This window comes from Somniosus microcephalus, chromosome 4 (assembly GCF_052327205.1).
Source record: "Somniosus microcephalus isolate GS21.2 chromosome 4, FLI_Smic_1.0, whole genome shotgun sequence".
Taxonomy (NCBI): Eukaryota; Metazoa; Chordata; class Chondrichthyes; order Squaliformes; family Somniosidae; genus Somniosus; species Somniosus microcephalus.
Window position 1 is genome coordinate 217,979,615 of NC_140990.1, and position 17,512 is coordinate 217,997,126.

Genomic DNA, 17,512 nt, shown 5'->3' on the forward strand with positions numbered 1-17,512 from the left:
TTTAACACCCCACACGCCTCCAATCCCGCCTCCTCGGGCCTGGCAAAATCGAGCCCTCTGAGTCAGAAGGCTGTTGGTTCAAGTCCCGCTCCAGAGACTTGAGCATAATAAATCTAGGCTGATACTCCAGTGTAGTACTGAGGGATGCTGCGCTGTTGGAGGTGCCGGCTTTTGGATGAGACATTAACCCGAGGCCCCGTCTGCTCTCTCAAATGGACGTAAAAGATCCCATGGCACTATTTCAAAGAAAAACAGGTGTGTTCTCCCCGGGTTTCCTGTCCAATATTTATCCCTCAACCAACATCACTAAATTCAAATTATCTGGTCATTATCACATTGCTGTTTGTGGGACTTTGTTGGTGCAAATTGGCTGCCGCATTTCTTACATTACTACAGGGACAGTACTTCAAATGTACTTTTTACTGTAAACCACTTTGGTATGTCCTTAGGTCGTGAAATGTGCTATATAAATGCAAATCTTTCTTTCTTTCATTGGGCTGTTATTCAGGGAGATGTTGGGAATTATTGCTGGATTAATTTGTTTTAATCACCTCATAAAATGTAGTAATTAATTGTACAATTTAACATTTTATGAACAGAGGTTTGGGGAAATTAAGCATTTTAACAAGGGACTGTTATAGTGATCCAGTTGGCAAAAACCCTCTATTGCCATACTGTATATGTCCACTGATCAGAAAACTTATTATACTGTCAAGCATTCACAAATAACAAGGGACTGTTATAGTGATCCAGGTAGCATAAACAGAATGCCTGATAGGGGAGATTGTGTGCACATAAATAGTGGACTGGGTTTCTGGTCTGCATTATTAGATCTGTTTACACCCAAAACTTCAGAAGGATCTGATCTATGTATGTACACACACACGCACACACACACATCCTTTGATGGGCTCGATGTCCTCGGTATAGTGTTTTAATGCTTAATTACAATCTTTCCATTTATTTATATAGTCTTAGGGTATGGCACCAGCCTGGTAACATAGAGGCTGTGAGTTCAAATCCCAACCATGGCAAGTTCTGAAAGTGAATTCAATAAATGTGGTGATGAATGACCATATTTGACCATGACCATGACATTTGTTGTTTTGTTATAAAACTGCAACTGGTTCATTAATGTCTCTACCTTGTCTGGCCTACATGTGATTCCAGTCCCACACTATAAGGTTGACTTTTAATGCCCTTGCCAATGTTGCTCACATTCAAAAAACAAATTTGAAAAATACACAGCAGTGGTTCCTAGAAATGTTGTTCCATCAAGGTGTTGAACATTGCATTATGGTTTCAATATTCATTTTAAATAGCACCTCCATGCCAATCGAATGTTCAGGAACTGTCATGCTTATGAACATACGAAAAATGACGGGCAGGAAAAGATCCTCTGGTCCATCCAGCTTGTCCCACACAATTGTGCTACCTTGTGTATCACAATATATACACCCCCTACCCCACCTGAAACCATGTGATCTCCTTGGAGAGGCGAAAAAACAGATTAAAACTCGGGCCAATTTGGGGAAAGAAATCTGGGAAATTCCTCTCTGACCCTCCCCCCCCCCCCCCCCGGTGATCAAAACTAGTCCAGGAGATCACTCTGGCCCTGATAATGTCATGCAGTACCTACCTTTTGTAAGAGATGATGCCTGCCCCAGACAGAAACAGGCCTAGCTCTTGCTTCAAGGAATTCAGCAAATCGGTGTCCACCGCACAAGCCGGCAACCTGTTCCAGAGGTCCAATATTCTCTGGGAAAAGAACCACCTCCTGACATCTAACCTAGTTCTAGCCTTATACAACTTAAAACTGTGACCTTTGGTCATTCCTAATTTATTTAATTGGAACAAACTGTCAACCCTGTCAAATCACCCCTAAGTCTACGCTACTCTTAAGTGTAGAGTCCCTGCTCGATTAGCCTATCTTGATAACTAAGATGCTTTAAACTGGGAATTAGTCTAGTGGCCCTCGCGATCTCGCCGTCAACCTGCCTCCAAACAGCTTTCCCAAGTGTCCGGTCCCCGATTTGCGAATGGACCCAACACCTAGCGGTGGGAAGAGGATTAAAGGCAATTACCTGCCTATTAACAGGTAGTTGCCAGTAGTTGTCAACCTATTTTTGAACTTTTCCGCTTCTGGCTCGGGTTTCCCGACATCCGGACACCACGCCAGTTAAGTGACATGTTGTGAGTCTGCTGTAATGTTTCTGGATTGATGACAGCTGCAGAAGTGGTGTGAAGGATCCAGTGTTGCACATGGTGAGTCTCAGAGGAAAGAAAATGTTGGGTACTGCATTTTTAATACATTTACACATTTCTTTAGGTTACAAATTTTGATATCCATATCCAGTGCCACCTCTGCGGAACACCTCCGTTCAGGCTTCCGGTTGCCTGTTTTTCAATTCACCGCTCCATTCCCACTCAGACTTCACCGTCCTTGGCCTCTTGCATTGTTCCACGGAAGCTCAGCGTAAGCTTGAGGAACAGCACCTCATCTACCGATTAGGCACTTCACAGCCTTCCGGACTCAATATCGAGTTCAACAATTTCAGATCATAACCTCGGCCCCAATCATATTTTTATATTTTTTATCCACACTTGGTTTGTGCCTTTTCCTTTTTTTTCCTCTCTCCCACATGGCAGCTGTCTTTCATTCTGCCGGCGCATTTCACACTTCATCTAGAGCTATCCTTTGTCTTTTTACTTGTCCTATTACCATCTCGTCTCGCCTTGAATATCTCTTAATGTCTCCTCACCCCACCCAGACCTTCCCTTTTGTTCTTTCATCCCCTCCCCCATTTCCCAGCCCCCAAACTTGCTTCTTAATCGGTTTCATTTCCTGCTTTTTTTCTCAGTCCTGACGAAGGGTCTTTGACCTGAAACGTTGACTCTGTTTCTCTCTCCACGGATGTTGCCTGGCCTGCTGAGTTTTTCCAGCGTTTTCTGTTGTTATTTTGGATTTGTTAGGGCGGGCTTAACAAGGTCAATCAAGGCAAAATCACATCTGTGGAGCAGCTGGGGGCGGGACTGGAATGTTGAAATGTTTAAGTGTCCTAATCCAAATTGTACACTCTCGGGAGCCGCAAGCCTACATTTCGTTGTACTGCACTTGTGCACTAACAATGACAATAAAAGTTGATTTGATTGATTTGGAAGCCAGAAACCACCTGACCCACCGGAACCCACCTGCCCCGCACTCAACCGACCTCCATTAATAAAATCGCGGTCTATGTCTTCCTGATTTGAACTATGTAGTAAGTCTGCAGCTTTGAAAGAAATATATATGCTATGGCTGGAATTTTCTGGGGTGTCAGCAGGCATGATCGGTGGTGGGTCGGGTGGGAAAGTTGTTTTTTTTGACAGTGGGTCGGGAACCCGTTGTCAACCCGCCGCAGTGTGCCTTTCCCTTTGTCGGGTCTGTCAGTGCTGGGCGACCTAATTAAATTCATTATAATTTACTTAACAGACCCTTAGCAGACTTTTTTAACTTTTTTACTTTAACTTCATGGCCACGGGAACCATGCTGTTCAGGGACCAAAGGTGGTGTTGCCAGGGTTAAGGATATCTCCTCGTGGCTGGAGAAGAACTTGGAGAAGGAGGGGGAGGATCCAGTTGTCGTGGTCCATGTAGGGACCAACGACATAAGTAGAACTGACAATGAGGTTCTGCTGTGGGAGTTTGAGGAGCTAGGGTCTAAATTAATAAACAGAACCACAAGGTTAATAATCTCTGGATTACTACCTGAGCCATGCGCAAATTGGCAAAGGGTCAAGCAGATCAGAGAGTTAAATGCGTGGCTCAAAGAGTGGTGTGGGAAAAAGGGGTTTCAATTCATGGGGCATTGGCATCAGTACTGGGGAAAGAGGGAGCTGTTCTGTCGGGATGGGCTCCACTTAAACCGGGCTGGGACCAGCATCCTGGCGACTTGAATAACTAGGGCTGTAAATAAGGCTTTAAACTAAAAAAGGGGGAGAGGGGTCAGGTGAAGGGAAATTTAGAAATCTAAAGAGAAACGTCAAGGCAATAGAGCAGTGTAGCGATTTGGGTAAAAATAAGTAGAGTGTGACAGGAAAGGACAGAGAGTTTAATGGTAGCAGTGCAGCAGAGGTCAAAGCAGGGAATAATGGTAAAAATTTTAAATTAAAGGCTCTTTATCTGAATGCACGAAGCATTCGTAGCAAGATAGATGAACTAGTGGCACAAATAGAGATAAATGAGTTTGATCTAATAACCATTACAGAGACATGGTTGCAAGGTGGCCAAGGTTGGAAACTAAATGTTCCAGGGTACTTGACATTTTGAAAAGACAGGCAGAATGGAAAAGGAGGGGGAGTAGCCCTGATAATAAAGGATGACATAAGGACAGTAGCGAGAAAGGATCTCGGCTCAAGATCAGGAAGTAGAATCAGCATGGGTGGAGATAAGGAATAACAAGGGGCAGAAAACACTGGTAGGAGTAGTATATAGGCCTCCTAACAGTAGCTATACCGTTGGACAGAATATTAATCAAGAAATAGGAGCTTGCAACAAAGGTAATGCAATAATCTTGGGGGACTTTAATCTTCATATAGACAGGACAAATCAAATTGGCAAAGGTAGTCTGGAGGACGAGTTCATGGAATGCATTCGGAATAGTTTTCTAGAACAATATATCATGGAACCAACCAGGGGACAGGCTATTTTAGATCTTGTATTGTGTAATGAGACAGTGTTAATTAGCAATATCATAGTAAAGGATCCTCTGGGGCAGAGTGATCATAATATGACAGAATTTCACCTTAATTTTGAGAGTGACTTGCCTAAGTCTGAAACTAGAGTCTTAAATAAAGCCAATTACATAGGTATGAGGGGCGAGTTGGCTAAGGTAGATTGGAAAAATAGATTAAAAGGTATGGCGGTAGATAAGCAGTGGCTAGCATTTAAAGAAATATTTCATAATTCTCAACAAAAATACATTCCATTGAGAAACAAATACTCCACAGGAAAAGTGATCCATCCGTGGCTAACTAAAGAAGTTAAGGATAGCATTAGATTGAAAAAAGAAGCTTATAATGTTGCAAAGAATAATAGTAAGCCTAAGGATTGGGAGAGTTTCAGAAACCAGCAAAGGTTGACCTAAAAATTGATAAAAAGGGAAAAAATAGAATATGAGAGAAAACTAGCAAGAAATATAAAAGCAGATTGTAAGAGTTTCTACAAGTATGTAAAAAGGAAAAGAGTAGCAAAAGTAAACATTGGTCCCTTAGAGGCTGAGACAGGAGAAATTATTATGGGGAATAAGGAAATGGCAGGAACGTTTAACAAATATTTTGTATCTGTCTTCACAGTAGAAGACACAAAAAGCATACCAAAAATGGTGGGGAACGAAGGGTCTAATGAGGGTGAGGAACTTAACGTAATTGATATAAGTAGAGGAAAAAGTACTAGAGAAACTAATGGGACTAAAAGCCGACAAATCCCCTGGACCTGACAGCCGACATCCTAGGTTTCTAAAAGAGGTGGCTGAAGAGATAGTGGATGCATTGGTTTTGATTTCCAAAAAATCCTAGATTCTGGAATGGTCCAAGCGGATTGGAAGGTCGCAAATGTAACACAGCTATTCAAGAAAGGAGGGAGAGAAAAAACAGGGAACTACAGGCCAGCTAGGCTGACATCAGTTGTCGGGAAAATGCTAGAATCCATTGTTAAGGAAGTGGTATCAAGTCACTTAGGAAATCATAACATGATTAGGCGAGTCAACATGGTTTTATGAAAGGGAAATCATGTTTGACAAATTTATTAGAGTTTTTTGAGGATGTAACTAGCAGGGTAGATAAAGGGGAACCAATGGATGTAGTATATTTGGATTTCCAAAAGGCATTCAATAAGGTGCCACACAAAAGGATATTACACATGATTCAGGCTCATGGGGTTGGGGGTAATATAGTGGCATGGATGGAGGATTGGTTAACGGACAGAAAACAGAGAGTAGGGATAAACGGATCTTTTTCAGGTTGGCAGGTTGTAACTAGTGGGGTGCCGCAAGGATCAGTGTTGGGGCCTCAGCTGTTTACATCTATATTAATGACCTAGATGAAGGGACCGAGTGTAATGTATCCAAGTTTGCTGATGATACAAAGCTAGGTGGGACAATAAGCTGTGAGGAGAACACAAAGGCCTAGAAATTCAGTTGGCGCCGCGCCAGGGCTTTAGCGCCGGAAAGTTAGCGCCGGCGCTAAGTCCCCCTGCGCGCGCCAAAAATTCAGTAGCGCCGCGCCCAAATGGCTGCCGGCGCTACTGAAGGGTGTTTGCGCCTGAAAATGGGCGCTACCTGCCGCATTGCGGCGCTATTCCGGCGCTGCGGCGCCCGATGCGGTGCGGCAGGCTCGGGAAGTGCAGGCCTCCTCCTTCAGTTAAGGAGGAGCTGCCTGCACCCGCCCGCTGGCCGGTAAAATCTTCACAAAAATGAGCCCGGCACCTCGGGGAAGTGCCGGGCTCGCAGCCCAGAAGCATCTGTTCCGCGGGGGGGGGGGGTGGAGGAGTCCGGGGAGGGAGGTGCGGGCAGGCGGCCGGCGGGAAAGCGGCCGGCCGCCGTGCGACCTTAATGCGCCGGCGCAAACTCCTGTAAGACTCGGTTGCCAGAGTCTTAGTTGCGGCTGCCACGGGCGAGGCGGCTGCAACTCAATTTCGGTGCTGGGGCCCGTCACCACGGCAACCGGGACGCTGCGCACACCGATGACGTCATCGGTGCCGGCGCAGCGCAACCGGTCTACCGCCGATGGTAGGGCCCCAGGGAATTTCTGAACCGGCTGTAAGTCCAGCGCAATGACCTCTAGCACCGCAAAATGGGCGCAAAGCCCACTCAATTTCTAGGCCAAAGAGTCTGCAAAGGGATATAGATAGACTGAGTGAGTGAGCAGTAAGGTGGCAGATGGAGTATAATGTAGGGAAATGTGAGGTTATTCACTTTGGTAGGAAGAATAGAAAAACACAATGGCCCAGAAATTCGGGATGGGGCTTCCCGTGGGTGCAAGCCCCCGGCCTGCACTTATTGCGCGCCGGCCGTTGAGCTGTGGGCCTGCGTGGGATTCTGATCCTGGGCCTCCTCCAACTGCCGGCGTGCTGTGCTTGCGTATCCCAGGGGCGCAGTTAGTTCGAAGCGTCCCCTGGGATCACGTGGGCCATGGAGAGCCAATGGTAGCAGGGAATGCTTCATTCATAAATTTGACAGGAAGAGCTGTCAAACCTATAAATACTATAAGCCCCAAAACATAACTAAAACTTCAAAGAATTTTTTTTTAAATGACATTTTTAAAATAACTATAAATTACATGAAATAACTATTTTAAACAATAATTTAAATTTTTGAAAATAATTACATTTTCTAACGGGGCTAAAAATAAACTTACCTTTCTTTAAAGTATTTAAAAATAATAAACCTGTGGGGAAAAAATGTTTTAATTTTAATTAATTCGCCACTTACCTTGTTAAAAGCAGGCCTTACGCCTGCTTTTTAAAAGTGTAACTGCTGGAGACTTGCCCTCCCGGAGAAACCTGCAAAAAAAACTTAAGTTCAATGCGCACTCGCTGCCTCTCCGGCGCACATGTTCCACCTGTCAACCCCTTCTTTCAAGGGAGCGGAAGTTCCGGTTTCCTGCGTATGCGCAGTTCATGCACGAAACCGGCACTTTTGTTGGGCCTACATGTGAGTACCCAGCGCGTACTCACCCGTGGGGACCCGAATTTCTGGGCCAATATATTTTAAATGGTGAGAAACTTTAAAATGTTAGTGTTCAGAGAGATTTGGGTGTCCTTGAGCAAGAAACACAGAAAGCTAGCATGCAGGTACAGCAAACAATAAGGAAGGCAAATGGCATGTTGGCCTTTATTGCAAGGAGGTTGGAGTATAAGAGTAAGGAAGTCTTGCTACAATTGCAGAGGGCCTTGGTGAGACCACACCTGGAGTACTGTGCACAGTTTTGGTCTCCTTATCTAAGGAAGGATATACTTGCCATGGAGGCGGTGCAACAAAGGTTCACTAGATTGATTCCTGGGATGAGAGGGCTGTCCTATGATGAGAGATTGTGTAGAATGGGCCTATACTCTCTGGAGTTTAGAAGAATGAGAGATGATCTCATTGAAACTTACAAGATTCTGAAGGGGATTGACAGGGTAGAGGCTGAGAGGTTGTTTCCCCTGGCTGGAGTTTCTAGAACTAGGGAGCATAGTCTCAGGTTAGGGGGTAGGCCATTTAAGACTGAGATGAGGAAGAATTTCTTCACTCAGAGAGTTGTGAATCTTTGGAATTCTCTGCCCCAGAGGGCTGTGAATGCTGAGTCTTTGAGTATATTCAATGCTGAGATAGATAGACTTTTGGACTCCAAGGGGAATCAAGGGATTTGGAGATCGGGCAGGAAAGTGGAATTGAAGTCGATGATCAGCCATGATCTTATTGAATGGTGGAGCAGGCTCGAGGGGCCGTATGGCTTACTCCTGCTCTTACTACTTATGTTCTTACATCTGTCAACGTAAGGCGGGAGTTCAGTGACCATTGCTCCAGCTGATTCCATGACCGCTTCAAATGTACAGTAAAAGCTCCCACCTGAGAGCGATCACTTTCCTCAGCTACAAGCTGTTCTTCACTGCATTTCCACAGCAGATTCAGCATGCTGCAATTCTTTCCACAAGTCTCCATCCAGTCTCCCCTCATTACCTCTCTCACCATTGACAGGTCGCTTCTGTCCCCTGTACTTCACATGCCATCTATTCCATCAGCATGGGTGCCGTTTATACTATCTCACCTTGGTCCTCAGAATCGGACCACGATGAGCCCCAACACCAGCAGCACCAGGCACACCAGCAGCACCAACAACAATACCAACCTTCTCTGCAATCACCTGATGCTGCGCAGGACACAGGGCATCAGCAGCCGACCACATTGCTGCCCGGGCGGCCAGGGATAGCCTCACCATGGCCAGATTTACTTCACTTTACGCTGTACACCCTGGCTGCCACATGATGCGCCAGGTTGGCACCACCCCACACCTGTATCATAAAGCATCTCTACAATGTCCAAGTCATTCCTTTCACACTCACCATCATTGCGGAGGGTACCGTTACATCTCACCATTCACTGCAACTCACTAAACCACTTCCAAAGGTGCACACAAATCTGTCCAAGATGGAAAATAAAGATTTCAATGTTTGACAGCACATTAATAGAAACTTTACATAAACATTGGATAAAACACCCAAGTGGCTTCCCTTGTGTGTTGTTAGTTGGTATGATTGCACTAGGATGAGGATGAGTGTGAGGGGTGGCTAGTGAGATGGGGATGTGTAGATAGAAAGGGATGGGTGATGGTGTGAGTAAGGATGTGCAGGAGTAGGGTAAGGAAGGCAGAGTGATGGGGATGTGATGAGAGGCACACCAGGATGAGGTTGAGCGTGGCTTTATACTAACGTTTTGTGATCTAATGAGATCATTGAAATGTTTGCGCCACTGCACCAATGTCCTGACCACATCCCTGCTTGTGCCCTCCTCTGCAATGTGCAACCAGGCTGTGTTGGTCTCCTGGGGAGGTATCTTCCGCCCATCGGAAGGGAAGAGGACCTCTCTGCGTTCTGTGACTCCCTCCAGAATCGTGGGAGAACCACAATGCAGCCCTCTGCCTCTGTGCAGTCATTGTCAGAGTCACTTAAAACCATTTCTTTGACCAAGCTTTTGGTCACCTGCCCTAATTTATCCTTATGTGGATCGGTGTCACATTTTTTGTCTTAAAATACTCCTGATTGGTTTTATTTTCAGTTCTGAATACAGTTTATAAACAAAAAAACAATGGCCCAGAAATTCGGGTCGGGTGCTTCCCGCAGGTGCAAGCCGCCACCCTGCACTTACCTACCGCGCCGGCCATTGAGCTGTGGTCCCGTGTGGGATTCCGATCCTGGGCCTCCTCCAACTGCCGGCGCGCAGTGCTTGTGTATCCCAGGGGCGCAGTTAGTTCGATGCGTCCCCTGGGATCATGTGGGCCATGGAGAGCCAATGGTAGCAGGGAATGCTTCATTCATAAGTTTGACAGGAAGACCTGTCAAACCTATAGAAACATAGAAACATAGAAGATAGGAGCAGGAGTAGGCCATTCGGCCCTTCGAGCCTGCTCCGCCATTCAATGAGATCATGGCTGATCATCCAAATTCAGTACCCGGTCCCTGCCTTCTCCCCATATCCCTTGATCCCTTTAGCCTTAAGAAATATATCCAACTCTTTCTTGAATATATTTAATGAACTGGCCTCCACCACCCTCTGTGGCAGAGAATTCCACAGGTTCACCACTCTCTGGGTGAAGAAATTCCTCCTCATTTCAGTCCTAAATGGCTCACCCCTTATCCTTAGACTATGACCCCTGGTTCTGGACTCCCCGGACATCAGAAACATCCTTCCTGCATCTAGCCTGTCCAGGCCTGACAGAATTTTATAGGTTTCGATGAGATCCCCTCTCAATCTTCTAAACTCCAGTGAGTATAAGCCCAATCGACACAATCTCTCCTCATAAGTCATTCCTGCCATCCCAGGTATCAGCCTGGTGAATCTTGGCTGCACTCCTTCCATGGCAAGAACGTCCTTCCTCAGGTAAGGCGACCAAAACTGCACACAATACTCAAGGTGTGGTCTCACCAAGGCCCTGTACAATTGTAGCAAGACATCCTTGTTCCTGTACTCGAACCCTCTTGCTACGAAGGCCAACATACCATTTGCCTTCTTAACCGCCTGCTGCACCTGCATGCTTACCTTCAGCGACTGGTGCACAAGAACACCCAGGTCTCTTTGCACTTCCCCTTCTTCCAATCTATTGCCATTCAAATAATAATCTGCCTTCCTGTTTTTGCCACCAAAGTGGATAACCTCACATTTATCCACATTATAGTGCATTTGCCATGTTTCTGCCCAATCACCCAACCTGTCCAAATTGTACTGGAGTTTCACGACATCCTCACAGCTTACCCTCCCACCCAGCTTTGTGTCATCTGCAAATTTGGAGATATTACATCCAATTCCCTCGTCCAGATCATTAATATATATTGTGAACAGCTGGGGTCCTAGGACCGGTCCTTGCGGTACCCCACTAGTCACTGCCTGCCACTTGGAAAACGACCCGTTTATTCCAACTCTTTGCTTTCTGTCCGCCAACCAGTTCTCTATCCAAGTCAATACCTTGCCCCCAATCCCATGTGCCTTAATTTTGCACGCTAATCTCTTATGTGGGACCTTATCGAAAGCCTTCTGAAAGTCCAAATACACCACATCCACTGGTTCTCCCTTATCTATTTTACCAGTTACATCCTCAAAAAATTCCAGTAGATTAGTCAAGCATGATTTACCTTTTGTAAATCCATGTTGACTTTGTCCGATCCTGTCACTGCTTTCCAAGTGCTCTGCGATTACATCTTTTATAATAGACTCTAGCATTTTCCCCACTACCGATGTCAGGCTTACCGGTCTATAATTCCCCGCTTTTTCTCTACCACCTTTTTTGAATAGTGGGGTAACATTAGCTACCCTCCAATCCATGGGTACTGTTCCAGAGTCTATCGAGTTCTGGAAGATGACCAGCAATGCATCTACTATTTCTAGGGCCACTTCCTTAAGTACCCTGGGATGTAGATTATCAGGCCCTGGGGATTTATCAGCCTTCAGTCCCATCAATCTTCCTAACACCATTTCCCTACAAATACTGATTTCTTTCAGTTCCACCCTTTCATCAGACCCTATGTTCCCCGACATCTCTGGGAGGTTATTTGTGTCCTCCTTTGTGAAGACAGAACCAAAGTATGTATTTAGTTGGTCTGCCATTTCTTTGTTTCCCATTATAAATTCCCCTGATTCTGACTGCAAGGGACCTACGCTTGACTTCACCAATCTTTTTCTCTTCACATATCTATAAAAGCTTTTACAGTCAGTTTTTATGTTCCCTGCTAGCTTACTCTCATATTCTATTTTCCCTTTCTTAATTAATCCCTTTGTCCTCCTTTGTTGAATCCTAAACTGCTCCCAATCCTCAGGATTATTGCTTTTTCTGGCCAATTTGTATGTCTTCTCCTTGGATCTTATGCTATCCCTAATTTCCCTTGTTAGCCAATGTTGAGTCACCTTTTTTGTTTTATTTTTATGCCAAACTGGGATGAACAAATTCTGTAGCTCATCCATTCGGTCTTTGAATGTTTGCCATTGCCTATCCACCGTCAACCCTTTGAGTGCCATTCCCCAATCAATCCTACCCAACTCGCTCCTCAGACCATCGTAGTTTCCTTTATTTAAATTGAGGACCCTAGTGTCTGAGTCAACTACTTCATTCTCCATCTTACTGAAGAATTCGATCATATTATGATCGCTCCGACCCAAGGGGCCTCGTACAACAAGATTGCTAATTAATCCTTTCTCGTTACATAATACCCAGTCTAAGATGGCTTGATCTCTGGTTGGTTCCTCGACATATTGGTCCAGGAAACCATCCCGTAAACACTCCAGGAATTCCTCCTCCACAGTATCGTTACTAATTTGGTTGGCCCAATCTATATGTAGATTAAAGTCACCCATGATCAAAACATCACTAAATCTTCAAATACATTTTTTTTTAAATCACATTTTTAAAATAAACTATAAATTACATGAAATAACTATTTTAAACAATAATTTAAATTTTTGAAAAAATTAATTACATTTTCTAACGGGGCTAAAAAATAAACTTACCTTTCTTTAAAGTATTTAAAAATAATAAACCTGTGGAAAAAATGTTTTAATTTTAATTAATTCACCACTTACCTTGTAAAAAGCAGGCCTTGCGACTGCTTTTTACATGTCTAACTTCTGGAGACTTACCCTCCTGGGAAAACCTGCAAAATAAACGGAAGTTCGATGCGCACGCACTGCCTCTCCTGCGCACGCGTTCGACTTCTGAACCCCTTCTTTCAGGGGAACGGAAGTGCCAGTTTCCCGCGCATGCGCAGTGCATGCACGAAACCGGCACTTCCATTGCGTACTCACCCGTGGAGACCCAAATTTCTGTGCCATTATTTTTCAGTAGTAGTTGTCATTTTTCAAGTGCAATTTTTAATTTCAGACAGCAAAAAGATTTTTTTAAAATTTATTTTGGAGATCATGCACCTGGGAACTTTATTAAAATTAAAACAACAACTTGTGTTTATATAGTGCCTTTAACATGGAAAAATATCCCAAGGCGCTTCACAGGGATATTATCAAACAAAATTTGACAGCAAGACACATAGGAAGATATTAGGACAGGTGACCAAAAGCTTGCTCAAAGTGGTAGGTTTTAAGGAGCATCTTAAAGGAGGAGAAAGAAGTAGAGAGATGGAGAGGTTTAAGGAGGGAATTCCACAGTTTCGGGCCTAGGCAGCTGAAGGCATAGCCATCGATGGTGGGATGATTAAAATCAGGGGATGTGTAAGAGGCCAGAATTGGAGGAGCACAGAGATCTCGGAGGGTTGTAGGGCTGGAGGAGGTTACAGAGATAGGGAGGGGTGAAGCCCCGGCGGGATTTGAAAACAAGGATAAGAATTAAAATCGAGGCGATGCCGGACGGGAGCCAATGTAGGTCAGTAAGCACAAAGGTGATGAGTGAACAGGACTTGGTATGAGTTAGGATATGGGCAGCAGAGTTTTGGATGAGCTCTAGTTTATGTAGGGTAGGCTGGAAGATGGAAGGCCGGCCAGGGGAGCATTGGAATGGACTAGCCTAGAGGTAACAAAGGCATGGACAAGGGCTTCAGCAGCAGGGAGGGACTCGGGTGATGTTAGAGGTAGAAGTAGGCGGTCTTGGTGATGGAGCGGATATGTGGTTGGAAGCTCAACTTGTGGTCAAGTAGGACACTAAGGTTGCTAGCAGTCCGATTCAGCCTCAGACAGTTACCAGGGAAAAGAATGGAGTCGGTGGCGAGGGAACGGAGTTCGTGGTGGGGACCAAAGACAATGGGCAGGATTTTCATTGGGCCATGGAGGCGGGATTGGAGGCATGTGGGGTGTTAAAATCCCAAAATCGGGGGTCCCGACACCATCCCGCCCCCAACCCGCCTCCATGCCAGTTTCAAAGGAGGCGGGTACCCGCCCCGCACTGGGAAGGGGATTAGTGCTAATTAACTTCCTGTTAACAGGTAGTTAACAGGCAGTTTTTAGCCGAATCCCTATTTTTAATGTTGAAGTGTGGGATTCCCGACGGCTCCAAACCACGCCAAGTTAGAGGAGGCGGACCGTTGAGCTGAAGGGCTTGGAGGGGTCGACATGTCCGATGTTCAGGTGAGTGATGGGTGCATGAGTGCAAAGGTAAGTGTGTTTGGTGTGTGTAAAGTGTTTAAAGAAGTTTTACATACCTTTACTTACCTTTACAGTCTTTCTTCCTTCAGGTCTCAGGAGTCCTTCATCTCACCGGCACAGAAAGCAGAATGGCTGCGAGCTGTCAAAAATTGCAGCATTCAGCTTTCTGTTCCGGGGAGATCTCTAAATCATCCTGACAGGAAGGCATTAACTTGGAGTACAGACTGTCAGAAGGTCTTGACAGATGAAATTTCAATCTGTGATGTCACCTGTTGCCGGGTGGCCCTTACTTGGCCTGGGCTCAACATGGTCAATCAAGTCAAAATCGCGTGGGTTGGCTAGAACTCGATGGAGGCGAGACTACAACCCTGAAAGTTGTAGTCCCACCTCCAACCCGATTCAATGAAAATCCAGCCCAATGGCTTTGTTCTTCTCACTATTTAGTTGGAGGAGATTTCTGCTCATCAGTATTGGTCTTGAAAAAAGGCTGAGGGGTGACCTAATAAAGGTCTTTAAAATTATGAAAAGTTTTGATACTGTACACAGGGAGAGTGTTTCCACTTGTGGGGAAGAGCAAAACTAGAAGCCATCAATATAAGATAGTCATCAAGAAATCAAATAAGGAATTCAGAAGAAACTTCTTTACGCAGAGTGTGGTGAGAATGTGGAACTCGCTACCACAGGGAGTAATTGATTCGAAAAGTATAGATGCATTTAAGGGGAAGCTAGATAAGCATACGAGGGAGAAGGGAATAGGGGGTTATGCTGATAGAGCTAGACGAGGAAGGATGGGAGGAGGCCTGAGTGGAACATAAACGCCGGCATGGACTGGTTGTGACAAAGGCTGTTTCTGTGCTGTATCTTCTATGTACTGATCCTGGAATAGTGAGTAGTTTTGGCAGAGGAGGGCAGAACCCGATAGTGCTTTATGTGGTCCAGCCAGATCTGGCAATGAATGGCTAAACCAGTCATTCGTCATAAACGTTCATGTCTGCATCACTTGGACTTAAGGGAGCGGAGATGAGGGCCGTACCAGGGGGAACAATGAGGGTGAGAATGATTTTACTGGGAACAAGGGCACCAAAGGTGAAGGTGAGGGTGTGATTGAGCAGGTCAGTAGCTGCAGAAATGTCATGGTGAATGGAGGTTCAAAAGGCTAGACGGTTGGGAACTTAAAGGTACAGTTGTGACTTGACTGAGAGTTTTTTTCCGGGGTGGACACAGTCGGAAGTGGGTTGGAAGGGGGAAGGGGGATATAGATGGAGAGCTATACAAGGAACTGATCAGAAATTGACACGATGGGAGTAGAGAGGCCATGTGAGATGTCAAGGTCGAGAGGGTGGCTTTGAATATGGGTAGGGGAGTTTATGTGGAGGGAGAGATTAAGGGAGTATGAGGGCAGTGAACTCAGAGGAGAGAGAGCATGGTGAGTTGAGATGGAGGTTGAAATCGCCAAGGGTGAGAAGGCTAAGGGAGGAAAGCAGTGAAGATATCTCGGTGAGAAACTTGGTGTGGTACTTGGGTGGGCAGTAGAGAACGAGGATTTTAAATGAGAGGCGAGAGGAGTGGGGGGGGGCAGACCAAGGTGTGATTGGTAATAAGAGCCACACTGCCACCGCAGCAGTTTTGGCAGGGCAAATGGTGGAAGGTATAGCCAGGAGAAGAGGTTTCAGTAAGGAGGAAGATGTCATCAGCCAGGTTTTCTGCCAAGGCCATGATGCTGATTCAGTCTTCCACAATAAGCTCATGGATGGCAAGGATCTCGTTCACAAGTGAATGGACGTTCTAGACAGAGATGTGAGGGGTTGGGAGGGTGGGGGGGCGGTGTTGGGGGTGATAGCTGATCCGCAGAGTCAGCACTGGGAGGGGTGAGTCGGATGAGAAGGAAATTGGCAAGATTAGCCCCCAGTGGGTGCACTGGGCGGGAAGGTCAGTGAGAGAGTAGGATATGGCAGCTGGGGTTACTGCTCATTTGGAGGCAGTGATGAGTGCCTCAATGGGCCCTTTGGAGGCAGAGGGACGCTGGAGGCTTATCTAAGAGGGAGTCTTGCCTGGGACGCAACAGGCGAGTAGGAAGGTCGGGGAGTGCTGAAGAGTTGGGGGGAGGGATTTGGGAGGGCAGAGTACCCAAGAGAGGAGAAATGAAAGGTAAGAGGACAGAAGAGAGGGCCTAGGAGGGGTAAAGCAAAAAGATGTAAAAAAAGGGGAAGTAGAAGTGATGGGCTTGGGTCTGGAGTGGCAGCCAAAACGTGCACTTGAATGAATACAGGGAAACTCAAGTTACATAGGCCTGGTTACATAGCAAGATTAGGATAGATATGGCCTGGTAATAAACAGGGGAAGAGAGAGGAGACAATAGGAGGCAGTCCAGAGTTAAAGCCAAAGATCCCGTGTTGGGATAAAGTTGACGTAGGTAGGGCGGAGTCAGCTTGGAGCTGATAATATAGTTTAAAGTTTTGTGCATTTGGTCAGCAAACTTTAAAACTAATTATTTTATATATAGGTGTCTACGTACAAGGCCTCTTTATAGATGGAGCACGCTGGGATAGGAATGAAAGAAAACTGATGGAATCATATCCCAAAATCCTCTATGATACAATGCCTGTAGTAAGTAGCATCCGGTTTTGTTAATGAAAGTGCATATTTGTAGTTCTGAAAAAAGTTTTGATGAGATTTGATGCATAGAAACATAGAAGATAGGAGCAGGAGTAGGCCATTCGGCCCCGCGAGCCTGCTCCACCATTCAATGCGATCATGGCTGATCATCCAAATTCAGTACCCGGACCCTGCTTTCTCCCCATATCCCTTGATCCCATTAGCCTTGAGAAATATATCCAACTCCTTCTTGAATATATTTAATGAATTGGCCTCTACTGCCTTCTGTGGTAGAGAATTCCACAGGTTCACCACTCTCTGGGTGAAGAAATTCCTCCTCATTTCTGTCCTAAATGGCCTACCCCTTATCCTTAGACTATGACCCCTGGTTCTGGACTCCCCGACCATCGGGAACATCCTTCCAGCATCTAGTCTGTCTAGTCCTGTTAGAATTTTATAAGTTTCAACGAGATCCCCTCTCATTCTTCTAAACTCCAGCGAGTGCAAGCCCAATCGATCCAATCTCTCCTCATACGTCATTCCTGCCATCCCAGGTATTAGCCTGGTGAATCTTCGCTGAACTCCTTCCATGGCAAGAACATC

General features: G+C 45.6%; 1 protein-coding gene across 2 annotated transcripts in view; it reads left to right on the plus strand.

Annotated features, from left to right (window-relative positions):
* The window catches only part of dnah7 (dynein, axonemal, heavy chain 7), an 816,199-nt gene that overhangs the window by 782,906 nt on the left and 15,781 nt on the right, over nt 1-17,512 (plus strand). Inside the window, exon 63 of one of the 2 annotated variants that reach the window (XM_085985836.1) lies at nt 16,818-16,921. The exons of the other annotated variant lie outside the window; for it this stretch is intronic. Coding sequence (XP_085841962.1) covers nt 16,818-16,921 — 104 coding nt within the window. The remainder of the gene's footprint in view (nt 1-16,817; nt 16,922-17,512) is intronic. 2 annotated transcript variants of the gene reach the window in all.